Source organism: Arachis hypogaea, chromosome 11 (assembly GCF_003086295.3).
Source record: "Arachis hypogaea cultivar Tifrunner chromosome 11, arahy.Tifrunner.gnm2.J5K5, whole genome shotgun sequence".
Taxonomy (NCBI): Eukaryota; Viridiplantae; Streptophyta; class Magnoliopsida; order Fabales; family Fabaceae; genus Arachis; species Arachis hypogaea.
Window position 1 is genome coordinate 350729 of NC_092046.1, and position 26233 is coordinate 376961.

A 26233-nucleotide genomic window follows, 5' to 3' on the forward strand; every position below is an offset into this window, starting at 1 on the left:
AATAGATAATATATTTGCTTTCATGTCTTTGAAAATAGTTATCACACCACATACATGTTGTTGAGGTTTTTCTTTTCTGTTGTTTGACAAATTATTATGAATTAAACACTTTTGTTGATATGATAGAAACATATTTGAATGTGAAAATTCTTATATTTATGCTGTCTACAGATTAAGTCAAAGTAGCTTTTAATTATTATGATGATGGGAAAAGAAAGCGTTACACAAGTATAAAAGAGTCTCTCCATGAAGACAAACCAAACTAGCAATTCAGCTCAGTCTCGTTGGAATGATTGGATTTTGAATGTTGGGCCACTTGCAAGTTGCAACAGAAGTGTTCAACAAGAATCAGATCAAACTGAAACCTTTCTCATCCTCATGAAATTTAAAATTGAAATCAATGTCTGAACTAGTTTATGCATATAAAATCACATTTATACAAACTCAACAAAATAAAAATCTAATAACAGAAATACAATTGAAAAAATAAAAAAGAATATATTAAGGCATGGGTTTGCAAGAAGCAAGGCTAAGTTGAAAGTTACCAATCAAACATTATGAATGGGATGTGAGCAATCTTGGGCCACTCTTTCCCTTTCTTTCTCTCACAACTTGCTTTTAACATTGGGCATCTCCGAATTTCTAGACTTGAAATTGAGGAGGGCAGCCCTTCTTTTGGCAGTGACTTGAGCTTGTCACATGCTACCAACTCAAGAGTTTTGAGGGAGGTGAGATGGCTGAAGCCACTTCCCATCCAAATGTTGTATTTCACGTGCACCTTCTATTTCCAGCATCTCAAGAGAATTGGGCAACAAGGGCAATTGTATTTCCATCAGCTTCTTAACCAGATACTCACCTTGAATACTCAAATATGAAAGAGAAGTGAGTCGGTCCAAGCCCCACTTGGTGATATCTGTATTGCAATAAACCCCTTTTTCATTGCCGACAATTAGTGTCGTTAAATTGAAAGGCAAACCCTCTTCTGCAATGGATTCCAAATTTGGAACATCACAAATCCATAATGTTTGGAGGCCACTGAGATTATTAATTGGTTCTGGTAATGAATTAATCTTGTCGCATTTCTTTACCCAAAAAGAACGCAGGTTAGGAGTGCACAAATCGAGTAGGGAAATCGACTCCAGTTCAGGACACTCATCTACTCTGAGATGTTCAAGAAACATGAGAGATTGGCTTGCTGCTTCTTCTTCCAAAATTGAAATTGATTTCAATTTTTTACATTTGCTAAGTAGAAGACGCTTGAGCACAGGGAGAGAACCTAAGGGAAATGACGTCAGCGAGCAACAGCTACTCATTATGGACAAATCCTCAAGTGCCTTGCAACTCTGAAGGAACTCATGAGTTGGGAATTCAAGGCTCTCACAATCTCTGATAGAAAGTGTCTTTAACGCTTTGGGTAGACCATTGCTCGGGAAGGACGTCAGGGAAGGAATTGTATTGAGAGATAAATCTTGAAGAGAGTTAAAATTGAATAGATTCAATGGTCTCATTATGTTTCTGTTATCCACTTCTCCTGAAAACTCTGATTCAAGTACACGACAATACATTACTTCAAGTGTAACCAAACAAGGAAGATTGCTGGGTAAAGTTCCTTTCAGCTTCGGACAGAAAGAAAGAGATAAGTGTGATAGACGGGGGAACTCACTAGTTATACCATCTATCATGTTCCATTCCTCCCACTCTAACATAAACTCAAAACTCAAAGTCTCCAAGGAGGGAAACGGTTGGAAAGAAGGGAATTACCTCCGTAAAATTCAGACCCAATACTCTTCACTGATCTCATACCTGAAATGAAGAGTTCTTTTAGACTATGTAGTCGTCCAAGAGGTGGCAATGAAGAACAATGATCACAATCTTCAATCCTCAAACCCACTATGTTGCCAAATGAGGAATCACCCAACCAGCTTGGGAAAGTAGATCCACCGTAGCATTTAAGACTCAGTTTCTTCAGACTAGTTGAGGGCTGCAGATGTTCAAGTACAACTTGTTGGGAGTCTTCCAAGATGGAATCACTCCATTCCAATGATAACTCCTCAATTTGGTTTTTCTCCTTCAAATTGGCTTGATAAGCATCAGACGGATCAAAAACATTTTCTAGATTTGAGATGCGGAGTTGACCTTGTAAATGGGGAAATTTTCTCATTTCTGCAAGCTTCAGTCCATGTTGTTGTTTGCTGACAATAAAACGACTCAAACTTTGCAGATTTTCCAGTTTGGCTATTTCTACGGGCATCTCCTGCAATCCGGTACCATCAATATCAAGACGACGTAGATTCACCAATTTTCCCATCTCCTTAGGCAACTCAGTAAGAGCACAACACCAACTAATATCAAGGTGGCGTAGATTCACCAATTTTCCCATCTCCTTGGGCAACTCAGTAAGATTTATACAATTATCAATAGCAAGGTGGCGTAGATTCACCAATTTTCCCATCTCCTCAGGCAACTCAGTAAGATCCCTACAATAAGTTAACAACAAGGTCTGTAGATTGTAGAGCTTGCATATTGCAGGAGGCAACCTTTCAATTCCACTGCAAGATAGATCTAGGTATCGCAAATGCTTTATATGGCCAATAGAATTCGGCAAAACAGTGATATTGTTGTAGGATGACAGGGATAACACCCGCAACTGTTTCAATGCTACCAACAACTCATGCAATACCTCATTCTCTAGGTAATGGCGGAAGATCATGTAACCAAATTCTAACGGTAATGCTGTGAGTGTACGTAAGCCTTTCAATCCATGAAGGGAATCAAGTTCGTCAAAATGGTTAGACATACTTTTCTCATAAGATAAATGACGAATTTTGTTTAGATTTCCAAGTTGCGTTTCCTTGTCATGCCTCTTACAATATGGGGAAGAAACCATGGTTGCCAAATCGTTGATGAGGTCATGCATTTCAAAGTGTTCCCCATCGGCAGAACGTCGTAACAATGACCTTGCCACTAGTTCATCAAAGTATTCACCGCCTACTTCTTCAATGCTTTTCTCATTTTGGGACACATAAACAAATCCCTGTGCCATCCATAGCTGAACTAACTTCTCTTTGTGCAGCTCTGAGTTCTTTGGGAAAATTGCACAATAAGCAAAGCATTGTTTCAAAGAAGCGGGAAGGAAATGATAGCTCAATAGAAGAGCTGGTTGCACATCCTCTTTTGTCAGATTCCAAAGGTTGCTAGTTAACACTTTATTCCAGTAATCATTTGATAAGTTTGTGCGAAGAACACCACCCAATGCAACTGCAGCTAATGGCAAGCCACCACACCTTTCGGCAATTTTTCTTCCAGTTTCTTCTAGGTTGGACTGCTCAGTGCATTTATGTGTTGCAAATGCATGTTTTGAAATTAAAGTCCAACAATCTTCAATCACCAGTGGTTTTAGAGGGCAGGTCTGTGTAGCATTTACAACACTCACAACTCTTTCATGTCGTGTTGTAACAATGATTTTGCTTCCCAATTGCCCAACATTTAAAATGTGCATCAGATTGGTCCAATCAACATATCCTGCATTCCATATATCATCCAACACAAGCAGAAATCTTTTATCCGACAACTTCTTTTGCAATTCTGCTCGCAAGGTATCGAAGTTATCCAAAGTTGTTGCTACAGATGTGACAGATTCAAGAAGAGATTTTGCCAACTTGACAACATCAAAATCTTTGGAGACAGATGCCCATGCTTTCACATCAAACTTTTCTTTAACTTGAGCATCATTGTATAAGAGTTTAGCCAGGGTCGTTTTCCCGAGCCCTCCCATGCCAACAATGGCAAGCACTCCTATTTTACTGCCACCATCAATAACAACATCTTCTGACAGCAAATACTCTCGAAGATTCTTTCTTTCGTCATCTCTGCCACAAATAGCAGAGTCATCAAAAGCAGAATTTGTAGGTGTTGCACGCCAAACATTGCTAGAAACACCTTTTTCCAATGGAAGGTTGTGTGCTCTCTGTGCAAAGTGCTCTAATCTTTCAAACAATTTCTGCATCTTGGAATTAATCTCTCGGTAAGGCCACTTAAAAGGAGAGGAGAGGACCTTTCGCACCTAAATCGCACAAAAATATGATTATTGAATAGCTGCATTAATTTTATCATAAAATTTAGTTCAAGGACGTGAAATGTTAAATGCACCATTTTTTAGATGCTTTATGTGTACATGTTCGATACTTTGTATTAAAAGTGATTGTTATAGTTATAGTATGTAAAAAGGGGCACTCTACTATACAGATTAAGATTGTAGAGAGAGAATTAAATTTCTTTTATAGTTATTTTTTATTATTTTATTAATATTCAAAATGTGGGTCCCATTATTTTTAATCTCTCTTTTATCACATAAAAGGAAAGATCTGTAAACTTACATCTTTACCTTATAATTCACCATGTAAAAAATAAGGGGAAAACTCAAGTGAAGTCGACTTCACATGAAGTTGATACTGAGAGCCGTCAGATGATTTGACTGATTTGATTGAATTTTTATCTAACGACTCTCAGGTATCAACTTCACGTGAAGTCGACTGCACCTGAGTTTTCACCTAAAAAATAATTGTATTTTAATTTATACTTAAAAAAAATGTACCTTTAATGTTATACACTTATACTAAAGAGTTGAGTGGCGCGGATATAAACTTCCGTATAATAAATGCTCAAATATTCACTTGTGTAATCTCTATGTTTTCTTCTTTAAATTTCTAATAAATAACTCATTTAGTGGTTATAAATCTTTGATAAGCAAACTCAATGGAAAAACTCATATCTATCAAATAACGAAACCAATATAATATGATGAATAACAATGTCTAAACAATCATCGGATCAATTCTGTTTTTTTTTTTTAATTTCAAGATTAGCCCTAATTCTTTGTTTTCTTATTTAAATATATGAAAAAAACTTAATGGTTAAAAAGTTTTCAGAAGTAACCAAAATCAAAACCTGTATTTTTTTTTTTAATGATATGATCGCTATACGTCGCTAAAGAAAACTATATATCAAAAATTCAAAATCTAGTGTCATAATGAATCTAGTTTGTATATCATTTTTATCTATATTCAGGAGCTTAGCAATCGAACCAGAAAACAAAATCATAAAATACCCAAATTAAATAAAGAGTAACAGTAAGTAACTACAACCAATAACAATAAGCAGGTTTAGAAAAATAAGAATAGTCTTGAACAAAATTCACGCGCTAAATAAGAATAGTCTTGAACAAAAAGTCTTGATGAACACCTAATGATGAATAAAAGATCAATAACTGAATTAAGAGTTGAGAGATAGAAGTTGGAAATTATAATATAATAAATTAATAATATAGTAGTTGTAGCAAATTAAATAGGTCTATTATTATACCAATAAAGAAAATTTATACTTTAAATATATTAATCTTTAAAAAATATATCAATACAATTTTTTTATAATAATAGATGTGAATAAATTATCTTTTAAATTAAATTTTTTTTATCTGATGATAGAGACTAATCTAAAGATAATGTATTTAGTTTTACTATCATAAAAAATTTTGTTGATATATTTTTTTTCGAAAATTAATCAGTCCCAAATATAAATTTTCAGAACTTATTTATTATTGTTAGAGAATCATTAGAATCAATTTAGATCGGTTAGTATCATATATATTTATATAGCATATCTGTATATTAATTGTAGAATTCTATACTTTTATTATTTTGATTCTACTAGCAGCTATATAGACCTCTTTATATTGTACTTTTCCTCAACCTGAATAATGCACAAAACACTTTCTTCAGATTTCTCTCTTGTTTCTAATATGGTATCAAAGTGAGTCTTGATCTTGCATACCCATCTACTGCCCACAATTTCCTGATTAAAAGGAGGATCAACCAAATCCTAAGTGTGTGCTTTTTTAAGTGCCTGTATTTCTTCCTGCATTGCTTGTTGCCAATTTGGATTTGCGGAGGCTTCTCTGAATGACTTAGGTTCATGTTGATGAAGAATAGTAGAAAAGCAATGATAATCAAGAAGATGAGGAGGTGGATTTCTTACCCTAGAAGAACGAGTGGGAGGAGGAGGCATGACGGTAGGAGCGGGATCGCCATCCGGTTTAAAATCATCGGGAGATGGAGAAGGCGAAAGAGCAGGAGACTGTAGAGGATGACCCGAGATAGAACTTATAGAATCTTCACTAGGAAAAAGGTCAACAATGGGGTTAGTGAAGAAAGGTGACTGAGTGGGAAGAATGGACTCAAAGGAGAAAAATCGAGAAAACATGTGATGCTCCCAGAAGACAACATGACGAGATATACGAATACGTTTAGAGAGAAGATCCCAACAACGATAACACTTGTGTTCAGTGCCATAACCAAGAAAACAACACATGCGAGCACGAGGTTCAAGTTTACTGTACTCATGAGACTGAAGAAGACAAAACAGACACAACTAAAAACTCGAAGGGAACTGTAATCTGGAGAGGTATGATAAAGACATTCAAAGGGAGTAACATTACTAAGAACAGAAGAAGGAAGTCTATTGATAACATGAATAGCAGTAACAACAGCTTCATCTCAAGTACGCTCAGGACACGAAAAAGAAAGAAGCATTGCACGAACAGAGTTAAGAATGTAACGGTGTTTACGTTCAGCTCGGCCATTTTGTTGAGAAGTACCTGGGTAAGAAAACTCAGACAAAGTACCCTGTTATACAAGAAAGGCTAAAAGTTTGAAATCACGGTATTCCATAGCATTATCGCGTTGAAAAACTTTAATGACATCGGAAAACTGAGTTTTAATCATAGTGGCAAAGTTAATATAGATCTGAGGTAACTCATGGCAATTAGTCATCAAATAAACCCAAGTAAAGCGTGAATAATCATCAATGAAAATGACAAAGTATCGAGCTCCTCCCATAGAAGCGGTGGGAGCGGAACCCCAAACATCAGAGTGGATAAGATCAAAAGGAGAGCAAGCAAGAGAGGAATTATTGTGAAAAGATAAAGCAGGTTGTTTGGCAGTTTGCCAAGAAATGTAAGCAAAAGACTCATTAGGAACCTGACCCAATACACCCTGAGACACAAAAGGATGACGTTGATGCCATAAGTGAAGGGTAGATGGAGAAGAAGCAGCACAGAGATTTAGTACAGGAGGAATATGAAGATTCTCGAGTTCAAACAACCTTCCGACTTTACGTCCAGTCCCGATGATTTGTCCCGTCCGACGATCCTGTACACGACAACCAGAAGTGAAAAAAGTGACATTAAATCCCAAATCAACAAGTTGACCAACAGAAATAAGATTAAAGTTTAAGTTGGGAATAAAATTAGTATCAGGAAGATTAAGAGTCGATTGGGAGATAGAACCCTTGTGTGTTGCGTGCAAGAGGGAACCATTAGCAGTATTGACAGAAGGTGCATTTGTAGTGGTAGACAGAGACGAGAAGAGATTACGCAACGGAGACATGTGGTTAAAGCATCCCGAGTCAAAATACCATTTAAAATTACTTGGAGGAGTCGAAAAAGCAGCAGGGGTATTATCAGAAAGGGAGAGAAGACGCTGAAGAAGAGACGCAATATCAGATAGAGAGACAGAAGACGAGTTGAGAGGAGCAGAGGTGGTAGATTCAGTAGTAGCATCAACAGCAGAAGCAGGCTCAGGACGTGGTGGGCGAGTAGGACAGGTAGCAATCAAATGTCTTTAGAGCTTGCAATAATGACAGAACAGCTGTGAACAATGGTAGCTAATATGACTTTTCTGGTGGCATGTGTGACATTCAACAGAGGGACAGACGGAGAAGAGGTGCCCAAAGCGGTTACAGTTTCGACAGAATTTATCCTTTGTCTGTGGTAGCAAAAACATATAAAGATCAAGGAAAGGAGAGAAAAACTGCAACTTTGGAGCCGAAAACGAAAAAACGGAGGGCAAAATTGGAAAGAGTGCACCAAAAAATCCTAGGGAGGGTCCCACTGTGTGCCACGTCAGCAGGGAAATGACACGTGGCGACGCGTGAGAGGAGGACCAAGACGCATCAGCAAACACGTCAGCGCTGACAGGAGGCGGGTCCACACGGGTTGCGAAGCGGGTTAGGTCAGGAGCGCGGGTCTGATGGAGCTTCCGTCAGACACGTGGCGTGACAGGAACCATGGATTTGGGGTGCTGATCCAAAGGCGCTAGAGGCGTCTGGAGGGAGAAATTCTTCACGCGGACAGGTGACTTTGGGTGGCGCGTCCGGCGGTGTTTTTAAAGGTGTTGGAAACCTGGCAACGAGGAGAAGGGTGGTGGCGATGACGAACCAAGGCGTCGGGAGAAAGGCAAAAAATAAGGACAAAGTACTGCCGGAGGAGACAAAATAAAAGAGCTAGAAACCAATTGTTTCTGGAAAAAAAAAAAAACCGAATCTCTCTCAGGCAAAGTATGCTTCAAATCTTCTTGCTCGCGCTGGGATTACAGATAGTCGCACTAATAAGTCTACTTCTCTTGAGCCTAATGTTCGATTAATCCCTATGGATGGCACTTGTTTGGATAATCCGACTCTCTATCGACAGTTAGTTGGAGGTCTCGTCTACATGACTGTCACCCGACCAAACATCACCTATCCAGTTCATGTACTTAGCCAGTTCTTATCAGCTCATCATACTACTCACTATGCGGCAGTTTTTCGCATTCTTTGCTACATCAAAGGCACTCTATTTCATGGCCTTTATTTTTCTGCCCATTCCTCTTTGTCCCTTCAGGTATACTCCGATGCTGATTGGGCTGGTGATCCCACTGATCGTCGTTCTACTACTACTGGTTACTATTTGTTTCTTGGCGACGCTCTCATTTCTTGGCGTGCTAAGAAGCAAACGTTCACTGCTCGCTCAAGCACAGAAGCTGAGTACCGTGCCCTCGCTGACACCACTGCTGAGGTTATCTCGATTCGTTGGCTTCTCGAAGATTTGGTCCTCCTCAGTCGTCTCCTACTAATGTTTTTTGTGACAACCGCAGTATTATTCAAATTGCCCATAATGATGTGTTTCATGAACGCACCAAACACATTGAGATTGGTTGTCACTTTATTCGGCAACGTATCGTTATTGATGCTGTTCGTCTCATTGCTGTTGAAACACTGGATCAGACTGCTGATATCTTCACGAAAGCTCATCACCCGACTCGTTTCCGGACTTTGTTATCTAAACTCAAGATGGTATCCTTAACTTTCACTTGAGTTTGAGGAGGGATGTTAGAAAATCATTAGGAAATTATTAAAATCAATTTAGATCGGTTAGTATCATTTATATTTATATAGCATATCTGTATATTAATCGTAGGATTCTATACTTTTATTACTTTGATTTTACTAGCAGTTATAATACCATATATACCTTTTGTACGATATATTTTTCCTCAACTTTAATAATACACAAAATACTTTGTTCTCTCTTGTTTCTGATAATTATATTACTCTTGTTACGGTGAATGAATTTCTTTTCTTGTAGCGTATAAGTCATACCTTAGAACTGACAGGATGATAGCGGGCTTCCACTTGGCGACGGAGAGTTTCGGTGGCGATGTCGTCGATCAAGTCATCGGCGTCAAAGAGAGCTTGAGTGAGTTCATCAAGCCATGCCTTCACGGAAGCAATCTTGATCTGCTTTTCCTCAGCATCATCCAGAAAAGCATGAAGACTTAGCAGCGTCAATTTAAGCTTCTCAAGCAGCGATTCATCAAGTTTCTTGCTCTGATAGAACTCCGAAATCTCAGTGGAGATCTTGCCAACTAAAGCTTCCACAACAGCTGAGAGCAACGCTTCTCCCACAATTGCAGCAGCCATTTCTCTTTCCTTAGCTTAGATTCGATTCAGCTTCAGCTCACACTCGAATTGAAGATGGAGGTTAGCAACAAAAGCAGCGTGGTAGAGGAGCTGTATTATATATATGGTAGTCTTTATGGTCAACTGTTAGCGATGAAAGTCTACCGTGCTTTCTTTTTGGTCTTTACGATCAACTGTTAACTACTCAACTATGGTTAGATTATGAGCTGTATTAGACAAAAGTAACCATGGTTTTTCCACTATCATGGTTAATTATCGATTTCTCTTTGAGCCTGCAAATCATGAAGTGGAAGTCTATTTTGGACGGCGGTAGTGCTAGATAACAAAACACATTCAGTTTAAATTTGTGGCCGAGAGTTTTTTATATGGATTTTTTTGGTGGAATTATGCTTTAGAAATTAGAATGGGATCGAATGAAGATATACCTTCATGTTGAGGTTGAGAAATGAGAATTTCATTTTTCTTTTTTAAATAAAAGAAACTCGCTTGTAACAAGAAGGTTTTATTTTATTTTATTTTTAATCTATCTATCTATTAATATATAATCTATTAATATATAATAGGAGAGTAGTAGTAGGTTAGTTGCTTGACAAGTGGCAGTTTGTATAATTGACAAGTGAAGCTTTCTGTGATAGACATGTGGCACAACATTAAAAATCTATAAAATATAAAATAATACAAATTCAAAAAGTTCTGTGAAGAAAGTGTTGGGCGGGAATTTTAATTGAATTCAAATTCAAAACCTTTATTGATTTTCTCTTATATTCTCATATGTGTATGTTCACGCATCATGCCGAAATTTAAAAAACTGAGAAAGCAAAAATTTAGAAAACGAGAAGGGAAGATGAGAGAGATGCAATTCTTGGCAGGGATGGTGCCTGTAAGGGAAGACTTCTCCGGCAACGTCATAGAGAAGAGAGGGTTAAGGGAGAGAGAGAAAGACAACGAAACAGAATGATGACGGAGGCCATGCCGCTGTTGGATCCACATAACGGCTTCCATCGCAAAACGGCGTTGCAGCCGCTCCTTTGCCGGCGGCGGCGGTGGGTCCTGCGAATGCGAGTTGACCACTCGCCGATTGCTCGGTTACGTTAATTACAGCCATCCTCAGGTTAGTTCTCTCGCTCGCACACAATTTGTTTTGTTGGAAATGCTAATTGGAATTGAATATGGCTTTTAGTGTTAATATCTTCCCCGTGAATGGTTAGGTGTGAAAATATTTTTTTTTCTGAATTTCAATTGTGTTTTTTGGAGAAAAATATTTTAGTGGCTGGTGATGCAGAGAACTATCTTCCTTAGTTACTATAATTTTGTTGTGTTTATGTATCTGATCTTCATTTTCTGTATTATTTTTAGATACACTAGAGCTGCACAACTCTCTTGAAATATGGAGAGCTAAGTACATATAGTCTCTCATCATCTATGTTTTTGATCCTCCCTGCTTTTCCCAAATGCATGGATGCAGAGATCAGAGGCGTATACCAAAAGAGGGGAATATAATTATTAGTGGAAAGATTCAGTTCTAACAGGTAACATTTAGTTCTTATTACAGGACCAAAGACATATCTTATCAAAAGACCCTTATATTGATACATTTCTCTTGAATGACACTAGAAAAATGCAGTTTATATGAATCGTGCTAATTCCAAATCAATTAAGAACTGAGACTCTTCTGCTGTAATTTGTTTGCAACTTACAGCTAGGTGAAGGGTTATTTTATGTGAAGCAGGTGCTTAGCACAGGATGCCCTCCCAAGGTTCGTTCTTAATGTTTATTTTGTTATGCTTAACGTCTATTGTCTTTTCACTTGATATTATTATGGATTAAATTTTGTTATTTTCTAGCATAAAGTATGAGAATCCTTTTTCGATTGCAGTTGGGAGAGCATCTGGCAAAAAAAAAGAAAACATAGTGGCATAGGCTTCGGAGCTGTTTCTGTTGAGAAGACAAGAAGTTGGAGGCGGCAAGTTGACCATACGGGTGAAGAGAACACAGAGATCTGAGATGCTGTGATCTGACATATTGCAGAGCTAATTTACTTTTTAAAAGATTTTTCTTGCTTTTTGATTTCTATAAATTTATATTCACTTTGTGCTTCTCATTAATAGAATAGTAAAAGTGAAGCCTGATATACTACTGGATAGAATGAGGACAGTAATTTCAACCAAAGAAAAACCTATTGGTGGAGAGAACATTGGTGAAAAGATATTATTTGTCATGAAAGCTTTGTTGGTTGAAGAGATTGTTTTTGTGGTAAGTTCATTACTTCTTTTGATCCAACAATGTGTGAGCTTCTTTTTCAATTCTTTGAACATTGATACATAAAAAATTTATTTTTATCATTGTACAATTTTTCTAGGTTGCAAATACTCAATTCGTGAAAAGTGTTTCTTTAAAAGATCTTGCATTTTTTAAGTTTCTCCATTTCTTTATCCAGAATATATTGGTGATATATAGAAAGGAATGAAGGCAAATGGCAAGTTTATTTTTAAAGAGGTACTATTCAAGTTTTCTTCTGAACTATGCATGTTTAAAGGATTATATTTATATTCATTATATAAAGATAAGGAAAAGTCTAGGGGGCCAGCAATTTTATCAAATTCTGGCCAGCATGTAACCATCAAAGAAGAGTGAGCCATTGGATGAAATCTCACATTAATCTCACACCATTAAAAGACTCATTGATGGCTATAAATCCCAAATGTTGCTGGCCCCCTAGCATTCCTCATAAAGATAATTGCACTACAATGTATTCTTTAAAGTGAGAATCATCAAGTGGTACTCTGTACTCTCAAAAGAAAGCATCCAAGAGAGACACTTATCTTAGAAGTAATTTTTTTATTTCCTCTGCACTACTCCAGTTTATTAATGTAAATATGGAATTCTTTTAAATTAAGTAGTTCTTTCCTTTTTACAAGTATGCATATACAATAAATTAATTATTCTTTTGTATTTGAATATGCATCATTTAATTAATTATATTTAAAGAAAATATACACAATTATTTTATATTATGGCATTTTCAAAGAATCAGCTATTAATAAGTTTTTGCAAAGTTATCATTGTAAGTAAAACATTCCAATATAGACAATAATATTGGTGTTTCTTAAGGTCCTTTAATGATTTGTTTTAATAAGCATTCCATGCTTGGTTCTATCTGTTTGTGACTCTAAAATTATTATTGAAAAGTTTGATCAAAGGAAACACATACAAGTTGCTGTTGTTCAATCTGCAATTTAATTTAATAGCTTTCTTTTTCAGATTTATACATAGTAGGGTCGTGTGGGAACTTCTTCATAGCCTTTATCTTTGTTCAATTAAATTTGTCAATCAATTACTATCGAATTGGAATTCAGCTAAATGTTTGAGCAAGTGATATATATCAGATGTACGTGTCGAGGAAAAGAAAAAAGCAAAACTGATACTGATATTATTGAATATGTGCGATGGGAGTTTTGTGTTGAAATAATTTGGAATTGACATTATTTCCTCTTGAAAGTATGGAATATTACGGAAGAAATTATTTACTTTCTATTTACTTTGTATTTTTAATTCATATTTGCTTTACAAAATAGATGTTTTATCTATTTTATTGAAACAATTTTGCAGTGAAAGTTGGAAAGAGAATTTGTTTTTTATGGCTGTTGTGCAAATACTTTTGTAGAACCTGATGAAAAAGAAATGGTTGATGGAGGACAAATATGGTTCTGAGATTGCTTAAGGATATTTCTTACTTGCACTTTATGATTAACAAAAAAGATATTTTGCATAATGTAAGGTCCCACATCGGTTGGAGAGGGGAACGAAGCATGCCTTATAAGGGTGTGGATACCTCTCCCTAGCATGACGCGTTTTGACGAGTGAGTGTGGGGGGCTTTGGCTATCATCCCTATCGTCAAAGGCAAAACCGTGAGGCCTTGTGTGCCAAAGCGGACAATATCGTGCTAGCGGGTGGTCTGGGCTGTTACAGATGGTATCAGATAATTTATGATTTAAAATCATCTACTCATTTTATTACATGTAACTTTTGTGCATTAAATTACTACAAAAACCTCAAAAGTAGATGTAATGATACAAGTTATCTTTTTATGTCATTTTAAGACATGATCTAAACATATGGTGCTAACCTTTGCTCTTTTATATTTTTTTTTGGCAATGATAAAACAGTTGTTTTCAGTAGATGAAGGATTTGGTTACTCTAAATAGATTCAATTTGATGCTCCAGGTGTTCAAACAAAAGTATTAAAGAGCATCATGTGTTTTGGCTTTCTTTTGATTTTTATTTGCCACCAAATGTTTAAATTGGTATTTGAAATGTATCAAGGATGATTTTGATGCCTGAGCTCTTATTAGAAGAATATTTGAAAAGATGATTGCTTAACATAGTTCATTTCTTTTATGACCAAGGTATCCCGATTGAGCAAATCCATGCTATTATTGCTTTTAGTAGTTAATACCTTCCACGGGGAAAGGAACTGCAAGTGTGAAGTTTTTAGAATAACTTTGGTATTTGCTATATTTATGTTTTAGTAGTTATAACTTTTTTTTGTTTGGTATTGTCTCTTGCAGTTTTGGTATTTGTTGTTGCCTTGGTCTGATCTTTGATGTTTTTGTTTTGAATGTGAGACCTGATTGTTACTTTGTTTTTCAGTAGTTACAACTCTATGTCTTACTAATCCAAAAATAAAAACTTGCGAAAGCAAGCATTAAATTCATCCTTCCGTGGTTACATGCAAATATGTGCTAATAAGTTTTATTGTTTCATGGTTTTTGGAAGTTATTGCAGTGCTGGATGTCTTCCTGCCTCCTACTTGGAGTCTTGGAGAAAGAGTTCTGGAAAGAAATTGCTTGCGAAAAAATGGAAACAGTTCAATATGCATGTGATGTTGATGCAGTGCCTTCTCATCTCCTTCTGATCAGCTTGGTAGCAGTAATTGGAATTTGAAGGTGTTAATTTTACTAGAGTCTCCTTTTTTCTTTTCTCCACTTCCTCTAAAAACACATGTTTTCTTTATTTTTAGAAGTCTAGAATAGAAAATATTCTAACAAAACAGATAAATTGAATGCTTTGACCTTGCTATTTTGATTATTGTACTGAATACTACCGTTCTTTTCTACTAATTTCAAAAACTTTTCCGGTTGCCAAAATCTGCATGGCGGCTCTTGGAATCATCTATTCCAGTAAGATTTTTTTGGGTCTTTTGTTTTGGTTTTGCTTTCTTTGTGTTGGATGACACCAACATTTTTTATACTATTATAACATGACTTACACATGATTTTATTTTAGGGAGTAACTGAACCCATGTTGTACATTAGAATGCTGTTTAGTATGTTTGCTTGGAATGTTGAGGATCATTATTTGTACAGGTTAATATTACTTTGGCTGATAATTCTTTATATTATTACTAACAAGGATTCCCTTTTTAGATGTTTATTTAATGGTATCAATATATTATCTTATTATTGCAGAATTAATTATCATCACTGTGGGGCATCAAAATGATATTCCAGGTCATGCAGCATTGGACTTTGAAAGGGTGGTGAGAGAACATGTGTATATACTAATGATATTTTGTCAAGTGATGGGGAAGATGGAGCCTTTGATGTTTTCTTGGGGAAAACAACTCTATTTTCGCCAAATAGTGTGCTGGAACATGAAGTCCCCATTTACAAGGCTGTTCAAAAGCTAAGGGAGTTTGTGATTACCTTCGCTAAGGCAGACCATGCTGGATTCAGTCATGGTTAGATTTGCTCATTCCCATACACTTCATTTTCAAGAATATTATGCCCTGCTACCTTTCCCACCCAGTCAGTTAATGCATGAAAAATTAATGTTGTATATCTTAATTTAAATTATAGGTTTCAACGGCGGAGAAGCTATGAACTTTGCAATTAGTGATTGGTTTCCTTTAAGAGCTATTGCTAGCCGGATATATGCACTGCTTAATAGGATTCCTTTGCTTCACCATGAAGAACTTCTATGCAAAGAAGCAATGCTTCTGTATGCATCCATGGAGCTTGAAGCTTCACATACAAGCATCCTATTAAGGTTTCTTTTGTTAATTTGATTCGTTTCCAACATTGTGCTCGTTGGTTACTAATGAAATCAAGAGCATGTATAAGTGTCTCTTCTCATTTCCATGGTGTTACTATTATGTAGTTTTTGTTGACTGATATAAAGATAATTTTTTTGGCAACAAGAACTCTTTGCCTACTGCACTATGAGAAAGTTCCAGTAAATATAGATGATTTATATGTGAACTGCTTTGGTAAGAATAATGTCTTGAGATGGAGACTATATTTTTATGTGTTTGATTAAAAAAAAAAGAAAACAAGTTGAAGACAATCTTTTCTCATTGGGATTGTCTTCGTGGTTTCTTTGAAAGAAAATGTTAGCTTACTAATTTTATCCATTAATAATAATTCAGTGCAATATAAGATAAGGTTATCAAAATTTTGAGTTATTCTCAAAGTTTATAATTTTCAATTTCACCTCAATTTCTTAGACTTGATTTCACCTCCAAAATAGAAATGTTTCAGCTGTGACAATATGGAAGCAAGCCAAGATTCATCTCTTGGTCAAATTATCTAATCACAATTCAAATATTTGGTGCATTGCGTGGATTAAAAGTATAAAAATTGAATCTAATCAACCATTTTTGTAAACATGAAAATTGGACACCAAATTACTTTTATTTAAATTCTAGGGATGAATCTTATTTAACTATATATGTAAATTATAACCATTCTTCCATATCATGTATGGCTGAGTTATGATCATGCTTATTTAATTATATATGTAAATTATGACCATTCTTGCATATGTAAATTTGGAAGACAAATACATAGACGGTCAAAAGAAATTTCATTTTGATTCGGTACATTCAAAATTTCATATCCGGAGGTTGTTATATAAAGGGATCTTGCATCTTAGCTCTTCAAAAAAGAAAGATCAATTTGTTTACCTGTTTTCTTTTCTTAATGAGTCATTCTTAGTTTGATTTTAATTAGCCTCTTAGATGTCGAGTTGTAGGATTTTTCAATTATGCATTTAAAATTTCATTATCAACTATATATACTTAAAAAGCACAATTTGGGATGAATAGAAAACTATTACCCCTAATCCTTTTACTTTTATTACCCTCATAATAGATGGATAATGCTTGATTTTTGATCAGAGATTATATGTGGATTTTGAGTCGAAGTGTGAAAAAATTGTGGTCGCAATATAAGAGGAACTAGAAGAGCAAAGATAAATGATAAACATGTCATGATATGTAAGAATATGTTTTATATAGTTCTGTTTTGTGGTAGCATTACAGTAGTGTTCTACAACTGTAGCTTCTCTTTTGTAATCTCAATGCCATAATTTATGACTTTAGGTTGTGGATGCTTCAAATGTGGTTTTGCAAATCATATTGCCAAGCAAAGTAGTAATAGGTTTCCAATGAAATAAAGTGCAAAAATTTGTCACAAAATACAAATAACACCAAGTCTGTACATATGATTGTATATTCCTACCTAATATTTTGGTTCTGTGACTATGTTTACTCAAATAAGGGGCAAACTTCATGGTGTGGATGTGATGGTTTTTGATGGAGAAATAAACTCTCAATATTAAATCTTTTTAATTATTTGTTATTATTTTTGTTCATAAATTATTCTTTATTAGAGTAGTTATTTTTATCTCTGTTGAATGCATTTTTAACTAAGGCCAATGAAAATGATTCGCAGAATTTTTTTTGTTGGAAAAATACTTAAAAGATGATTGATATTAAAAAATTATTTACAGATAAATACACAATTCGTGTTTAGCCATAGACTTGGGTTAAATATATATAAAATTTTGTAAACAAATTATAACAAATAGATTAAATACACAGATCCGTAATTAACTATACACTAGGGGTATAATTATTATAACTAAATGCCACTTGGTTAGTATTCGTTGTTTGTGTTGTTATAAAATAACTAAATAAGGAAGATAAAATAAAGAAATATAAATGAAAGACTCTAGTATTAATATTCACTAATATTAATATCATCCTACCATAATAACTATGATTTATATATTAATACTATATTTGTAATATGAAGAGAAAGAAAAGTTTCGTAGAGAGAGAAGAAATGCTTTTTATTGATGTGTCCATATCATGTACTGAGGTTGTCTATTTATACATGCAAGGAGGCTATTATTTTCAACTATCATTAAATGTAAGGACTTTGATAATGTAGCCATTCAGCATGAAAAAGATGATATGCTCATGGTCATCCATTTTCATCCTTATCGTAACACTCCCCCTTGGATGACCATTAAGGATTATTGCCTCGTTAAAATCTTACTAAAGAAAAACCCAGTGGGAAAAAACTTTAGTGAAGGAAAAAGAGTACAATATCCTTTAGTGATGGGGACTGCCTCATTAAAAACCTTGTCAAGAAAAACCCAATGGAAAAAAACCTGACCAAGGGAAAAAGAGTACAGTCTCCCCCTTTTGCCGACATCAAATCAGTACAATCTCGAAATTGGCGCATCACAATTTCATGTACCAATCTTTCAAAGGAGGATTTTGGGAGTGACTTTGTAAATAAATCTGCCAGATTATCACTTGAGCGGATCTATTGGATATCAATTGTTCCTTGATTTTGAAGATCATGAGTGAAGAAGAATTTGGGAGAAATATACTTTGTTCTATCACCTTTGATGTATCCGCCTTTAAGTTGAGCAATGCATGCTGTATTATCTTCAAACAGGACAGTTGGAGCTATCTTATGATCAATCAGTCCACATGATGACAGAATATATTGAATCAGACTCCTTAGCCAAAAACACTCGCGACTAGCTTCATGAATCGCCAGTATTTCAGCATGATTCGAGGAGGTTGTTGCTATTGTCTGTTTCGTGGACCTCCATGATATAGCTGTACCACCATATGTGAACAGATATCCTATTTGAGACCTCCCTTTGTGTGGATCAGACAAGTATCCAGCATCCGCATAGCCAACTAGTTGTGACTTGGATCCATAGGGATAAAACAATCCCATATCAACCGTCCCATGAAGATATCGAAAAATTTGTTTGATTCCACTTCAATGTCTTCTGGTTGGAGAGGAACTATATCTTGCTAGTAAATTCACCGCGAATGATATGTCAGGTCGCATATTATTAGCAAGATACATTAGTGCTCCAATGGCACTAAGATATGGTACTTCAGGACCAAGGATATCTTCATTTTATTCTTTAGGACGGAATTGATCCTTTTTCACATCCAAAGATCTTACAATCATTGGGGTACTTAATGGATGTGACTTATCCATATAAAATCTCTTCAAGATCTTTTATGTGTATGTTGTTTGATGAATAAAGATCCCATTTTTTATATGCTCGATCTGCAGGCCGAGACAAAATTTAGTCCTTCCAAGATCTTTCATCTCAAACTCTTCTTTTAGAGTTTTTATAATTGTTGGAATCTCTTCAGGAGTTCCAATGATATTTAAATCATCAACGTACACAGCAATTATAATGAATCCAGATGCAGTTTTCTTTATGAAAACACATGGGCAGATATCATCATTCTTGAATCCGTTTTTGGCCAGATACTCAGTAAGACGATTATACCACATTCGTCCAGATTGCTTTAGACCATATAAAGATCTTTGCAATTTAACTGAGTATAACCCTTGTGAATATTCATTGGATGGTTTAGATATATTTAGTCCTTCAGGGACTTTCATATAGATATCCCGATCTAATGAGCCATATAAATAGGCTGTTACCACATCCATTAAATGCATATGCAGTTTATGATATGCAGATAAACTGACCAAATAACGCAATGTTATCGCATCCACTACAGGGGAATACGTTTCTTCATAATCTATACCGGGCCTTTGTGAAAAACCTTGTGCCACAAGTCGGGCTTTATAGCGCACAACTTCATTTTTCTCATTTCGTTTTCTCACAAATACCCATTTGTATCCAACAGGTTTTACATCTTCTGGTGTACGAACTACAGGTTCGAAGACTTCACGTTTTGCAAGTGAGTCTAATTCAGCCTTCATGGCTTCTTCCCATTTTGGCCAATCATTTCTTTGTCGACATTCTTCGACTGATCTTGGCTCAAGATCCTTACTTTCATGCATGATATTTAATGCCACATTATATGCAAATATTTCATTGACAATTGTCTTATTTCGGTCCCATTTCTCTCCTGTAAAGACATAATTTATTGAGATCTCGTCATTTTCACAATTTTCAGGTACCTGAACGTCTTCTGGCGTTAACATTATATCAAAATTTTGGACAACTACATGTGTCTCTACTATGTCTTTTCCAACAGGAATATTATTTACCTCTTTTCTCTTTCGAGGATTTTTGTCTTTGGAACCGACAGGCCTGCCACGCTTCTGGCGTGTATTTGCTTCAGTGGCTACTTGTCCTATAGGGACATCAATTCGAATTGGGGCATTTTTCGCCCTGCCACGCTTCTGGCGTGAATTTGCTTCAATGGCTACTTGTCCTACTGGGACATCAATTCGAATTGAGGCATTTTCCGCTGGTATATAAGATTTGGTTATCCTCTTTGTATCAGAAAATGCATCAGGCAATTCATTTGCTATTCTTTGCAAATGTATAATCTTTTGAACTTCTAGTTCACATTGCCCTGATCGAGGATCTAAATGCATCAACGATGATGCATTCCAATTAAGTTCCTTTTCAAGAAGCTTATTCTCTCCCCCCTAATGTTGGAAATTTTGATTCATCAAAATGACAATCCGCAAACCGGGCTTTAAACACATCTCCCGTTTGTATCTCAAGATACCTCACTATAGAGGGAGAATTATATCCAATATATATCCCCAATTTTATTTGGGGTCCCATTTTGGTGCGATTAGGAGGTGCAATGGGAACATATATCGCACACCCAAATATTCTTAAATGGGAAACATTTGGCTGCTGGCCAAAAGATAATTGCATAGGAGAGAACTGATGGTAACTTGTTGGCCTCAAACGAATAAGTGCTGCGGCATGTAAAATAGCATGCCCCCAAACCGAGGTTGGGAGATTTGTTCTCATAAGCAAGGGTCTAGCAATTAATTGGAGGCGTTTAATAAGCGATTCTGCTAACCCATTTTGTGTGTGAACATAAGCTACTGGATGTTCAACACTTATTCCATTAGCCATACAATAAGCATCAAAAGCTTGGGAAGTAAATTCACCAGCATTATCAAGGCGAATTGCTTTGATTGGATTTTCTGAAAATTGTGCTTTTAATCGAATAATTTGAGCTAGTAATCTCGCAAACGCCAGGTTGCGAGAAGATAATAAGCACACATGTGACCATCTCGAAGATGCGTCTATCAGGACCATAAAATATCTAAAAGATCCACATGGTGGATGAATAGGTCCACATATATCACCTTGAATCCTTTCTAGGAATTCAGGAGACTCAAATCCAATCTTTACTGGTGATGGCTTTAAAATTAACTTCCCTTGAGAACATTCAGCACAACAAAATTCACTAGTTTTAAGAATCTTCTGGTTCTTTAGTGAATGTCCATGAGAGTTTTCAATAATTCTCCTCATCATGGTTGTTCCTGGATGACCCAATCTATCATGCCAAGTTATGAATTCATTTGGGCTAGTAAACTTCTGGTTTACAATGGCATGTGATTCAATTGCACTAATCTTAGTATAATACAACCCAGATGAAAGTGAGGATAATTTTTCTAATATAACTTTCTTATTTGAATCATGAGTTGTGATACATAAATACTCATGATTTCCCTCATTCATTGTCTCAACATGATATCCATTTCGGCGAATATCTTTGAAACTCAACAAGTTCCTCAGGGACTTGATAGATAATAGTGCATTATTTATTATAAATTTTGTTCCTCCAGGAAACAAAATTATAGCTCTTCCGGAGCTTTCTATCACATTGCCTGAGCCAATAATAGTATTAACATATTAATCTTTTGGCACAAGATGGGTAAAATATATATCACTTTTAAGAATAGTGTGCGAACTTGCACTATCCGCAAGGCAAATATCTTCAGAATATGTCTTTGCCATTTTTCTTCAAAAATAAATGATAATTATAAAATGAGTAGAAGTACATGCAGAGTCAAATTATTCACATGAATACTTAATAAACACATACACATATCAAACTATTCCATCATTGATCAAATAGCCAATATTACCTTCAGAATCCTTAAAGAAATTAGATACATCATAATGAGTGGTGAAATTTTCATCATTTGAAACAAAATTTGTTTCTTTTTCTTTGTCATCCTTTTTCAAGGATACTTGATAAAAATCAACTAGGTGCCTTGGGGTACGACAGGTACGTGACCAATGGCCCTTTCCACCACAACAGAAACATTTATCCTCAATTGATTTACTTTGTCCATTGTTTCTTTCTTTATCCCACTTCTGGTGAGATCCTTTCTTATGAACATAATTTCTCTTCCTTCCATAATTTTTCTTGTTATCAAAATCTTGCCATTTACCTCTTTTGGAGTTATAAGTTGTCGCATTTGCTTCAGAAAATGGGGCGGCGCCAATTGGGCGCGCTTCATGATTTCTTAAGAGCAACTCATTGTTGCGTTCAGCAACAAGAAAGTAAAAATTAGCTAAGAATATTTTTTAAATCCTTTTTCTCGATTGCTACTGCAGGAGCACATTCGAGGCATGGAAGGTTGAGAAACTTTTCTCTAACATATCGGGCTTGAGGAAGTATCACATGATTGTACCTTTCTTCAAGGTCTTTCCACATATCTGCAGGATCTTTTAATGTGGGATATTCATTTTTCAATCATACGTCAACATGACGACGAAGAAAAATCATGACTTTGGCTTTATCCTTCTGGGATGCATTATTTTTCAGCCTTAATGGTATCTTCAAGATCCATTAAATCAAGATGGATTTCAACATCTAATATTCATGATAAATAATTGTTTCTAGATATATCAAGAGCATGAAATTCAAGATGAGAGAGCTTCGACATAATGAAAATTTGTTACCTGGAGTCTTCCTAAAATTTCGTTAGAGCTTCGTGCTGATAACGTGTTATAAAATAACTAAATAAGGAAGATAAAATAAAGAAATATAAATGAAAGACTCTAGTATTAATATTCACTAATATTAATATCATCCTACCATAATAACTATGATTTATATATTAATACTATATTTGTAATATGAAGAGAAAGAAAAGCTTCGTAGAGAGAGAAGAAATGCTTTTTATTGATGTGTCCATATCATGTACTGAGGTTGTCTATTTATACATGTAAGGAGGCTATTATTTTCAACTATCATTAAATGTAAAGACTTTGATAATGTAGCCATTCAGCATGGAAAAGATGATATGCTCATAGTCATCCATTTTCATCCTTATCGTAACATGTGTAACTATATTTAAACAAATTAACATAATAATTTTTTCATTTAAGTGGAATTTATTTATATCGACAAGATTATTTGCCTTCTGAAAAAGAAATGATGTAACAATCTTATAAATTGTACATTAAATTTTTAACAAGAATAGTTTTTTAAATTAAAAGTAATAATTATTAGTATAAATAGACATATTTAACAAATTTTTACAATAGATTAATATTTGGCGCGCGGGTTTTACACTAGTTTTATTAAAATGTATCTTGTAAAGAGCGAAAAAAGTTTTTTTTTTTTTTTTCTAAAAAATACATCTTGGGAAAGAGCAAAAAGAGTTATTATTTTTTTATTGAAAAAATTAAATTCGTAACATGCCACAAATTAAAACAAACATTTTTTATATTTTAATCATCAATACTCAGGAAGATTCAAACTTTTGAAGAGAAGAAAAAAGTTATATTTGAAATTTCAATTCCCAGTAAATTATTGTTCAAACTTCAAAGATACCGTAGATTGTAGAGCTTGCATATTGCACAAGGTAGCGTTTTAATTCTAGTGAAAGATAGATGGAGATGTCGCAAATTCTTTAAATTGCTACGGTCGAATCATCTTCTAACTAATTGTTTTAAACTACTGAAAGGTGGAGAGACACTTGCTTACAGCACTTGCAGCTACCTTACCATTTTTAAGCTTCTTGTGAAAACTAAATCACAAAAACACACACTATAACATATATATATGTGCGATTTATTCTCACAAAGATCCTATTTCTTGAAAAGCTTGACTCTGGCTCAGAATGAAAATGTGGTGTAACATTTCTTGAAGAAAAAATTATCTGTTGGTAAGATTCTCATGCTTCTTTTTTTTTTTTTTTTTGCAGCAAAAAAGTTATGTCTGAAGCATCAACCATATATTATATTACCAATCATCTTTAATATATATGATGCATATTTATTTTTTGAACCTGATCTTTTTTTATACTCCTTATTGATATCTATCTTCTTGTTCTTGGATTTTCATATATTATGGTCTCAGCCATATCTATCTTTTTTATACAAGTCTCAGCCTCCTGAGCTCATATATTATGGTCGCCATTCGGGAGTAATTGGTCTTGCTAAAGGAGAGCTACATAAGACTGTATCTGGTGTTGAGATGGGAAGTCATGGATATGACAAGGTAGCTGGTATTTCATTCGAGTTAATGTTTCTTAGTTATTTGCTTTATTCTACCATGATAATATGTTGGATTTGGTGTAGGTCCTTGTGGATGCAGAGTGTACTCATGACAGTTCAGTTAAACATATTCACAAGTTTGAAAATTGGGGCTGGGGGACTTTTCAACGTCGAGTACTAGATGCAGAGAGGACTCATAGCTTGTATGTTCTGCAGGCAAATGATTCATCCTTATTCCCTTGATCCATAATGCATCTTTTCTCACTAGTTATGACAGATTATATCATGATTGATAACCCTCTATGCTCTGTTAAGTTAATCACGGTGAAACTTATCACTGCTGAACTTAGGCTCCTTCACTTGAATATCTGATCCTAAATGATCAAGCACCGAGCTTAAGCTTACAAGTTAACTCTTTTAACATTTCCAGGCTTCATAAAGAATGTAATAGAGATAACATGGGATTTTACACATGGTGACTAACATATATTACTATTAAAACTCACATACCTTTTCGTTCCTTTCCGCAGTTGAATCTTCTCTGTAATGGTTTCAGACTACTAAAAGTTGGAGGCTCATTTGTTTACAGCACTTGCAGGTACCTTTAAATTTTTAAATTTTTTAGTATTTCGAATGAAGTAAAAAATATGTGCACAGAAACACACATTATCATGTGATTTATTCTCACAAATACCTTCTTTGTTTATTAGCTTAACATTGGCTCAGAATGAAGATGTGGTGGAACATTTCTTGAAGGAAAATGTAAATGCTGGTAGGATTCTCATGCCTCTATGTATGAAGCGTCAGCCATATATTACTAATAATCTAATATGATATTTTTAGCAGCTTTACCATGCTTTTTGTTTTTTTGGTCTAGTGTTATAACTTATAAACATGGTTTATGATACTATGTTATATTGTCGTCCCAATTAAACCAACCCCAAAGGGCAGTGCTTGGAGTTGGTTTGTTCACTCATGCTATGTATAATATATGAATTTGGATCGTTTAAATTTTAAATTTTCACTTTAGAGGGTAAAGTGTGATCTCTCACCCTTGAATGGTTTTTCTCTCATATATTCTCTTGGTCCTACTTATGAAATAAATGGTGAGAGATTACACTTTACACTCTAAAATGAAATTCAAAATTTAGAGGATCCAAATCCATAATATATTTATTTGTTTTCATGTCTTTCAAAATAGTTATCATACGACATACATATTGTTGAGGTTTTTTCTTTTCTGATGTTTGACATTATTATGCAGAGTTGGCAGAGATAGATGGTGGTGCCAGAAATTGGCCTTGCAAAAGTGGTGGGATACCAAAAACATGGCGATTTGACCCCTTAACATCTCAAACTAGTGGACTTTTTGTTGCCAAGTTCACAAAAGTAGCCATTTAATCTCTTCGGCTGTCCCCAAAGTATTTTATTTATTTTCAGTTGCCAAATAGTTTTAGATATGTACCAGATGCATTAGAAAAATTCATTCACAAAAGTTTTCGTTTGAGTATTATCAAGATCTAGTCGATTTAGTTAAAGGAATTTAAAAATATTGTTATTCAATCGGATGTTTGTGCTTTTAAAATTATTAATAGAGTGAAAAGTTGAATTAAACACTTTTTTGTGTGTGAAAAGAATTAAACACTTCTTGATATGATACAAACATATTTGAATTTGAAAATTCTTATACTTATGGTGTCTACAGATTAAGTCAAAATAGCTTTCAATTATTATGCTTGGAAAAAGAAAACGTTACACAAGTATAGAAGAGTCTCTCCATGAAGACAAACCAAACTAGCAATTTAGTTCAATCTCGCAGAGTGGCAATGTCATTCCAAACTCGTTGGCCACTTGTTGCAACAGAAGTGTACA

General features: G+C 35.0%; 2 protein-coding genes across 4 annotated transcripts; one reads left to right on the top strand and one right to left on the bottom strand.

Annotated features, from left to right (window-relative positions):
- Nucleotides 1-335: 335 nt before the first annotated feature.
- Nucleotides 336-10329, bottom strand: LOC112723899 (putative disease resistance RPP13-like protein 1). 3 transcript variants are annotated; one of them, XM_072207835.1, is made up of 3 exons: nt 9472-10088; nt 6034-7205; nt 336-4063 (listed from the first exon to the last, which is right to left on the bottom strand). In XM_072207835.1, the coding sequence occupies exons 2-3, from the start codon at nt 6364-6366 to the stop codon at nt 1718-1720; spliced, it is 2679 nt and encodes an 892-aa protein (XP_072063936.1). In that variant the 5' UTR covers nt 6367-7205; nt 9472-10088; the 3' UTR covers nt 336-1717. The 3 variants fall into 3 exon arrangements, with proteins under 3 accessions (XP_072063936.1, XP_072063937.1, XP_025631046.1); XM_072207836.1 differs by having other exon boundaries at nt 5749-7205; nt 9472-9981; XM_025775261.3 differs by lacking the exon at nt 6034-7205 and having other exon boundaries at nt 9472-10329.
- Nucleotides 10163-25853, top strand: LOC112723708 (uncharacterized). Its single transcript, XM_072207837.1, has 7 exons — nt 10163-10229; nt 23969-24030; nt 24225-24365; nt 24446-24577; nt 24892-24959; nt 25072-25133; nt 25626-25853. Exons 3-7 carry the CDS (start codon nt 24342-24344, stop codon nt 25760-25762), a joined length of 423 nt encoding a protein of 140 aa, XP_072063938.1. The 5' UTR covers nt 10163-10229; nt 23969-24030; nt 24225-24341; the 3' UTR covers nt 25763-25853.
- Nucleotides 25854-26233: the final 380 nt, after the last annotated feature.

Coding starts and splice junctions, on each gene's coding strand:
- LOC112723899 (XM_072207835.1), bottom strand. CDS start 6,366: ATGTGTTGTTTTCTTGGTTATGGCACTGAACACAAGTGTTATCGTTGT. Junction 4,064..6,033: donor CTCCCACTCGTTCTTCTAGG/GTAAGAAATCCA, acceptor TGTGCGATTTAG/GTGCGAAAGGTCCTCTCCTC.
- LOC112723708 (XM_072207837.1), top strand. CDS start 24,342: ATGGGAAGTCATGGATATGACAAG. Junction 24,366..24,445: donor GAAGTCATGGATATGACAAG/GTAGCTGGTATT, acceptor GATTTGGTGTAG/GTCCTTGTGGATGCAGAGTG. Junction 24,578..24,891: donor ATAGCTTGTATGTTCTGCAG/GCAAATGATTCA, acceptor TCCTTTCCGCAG/TTGAATCTTCTCTGTAATGG.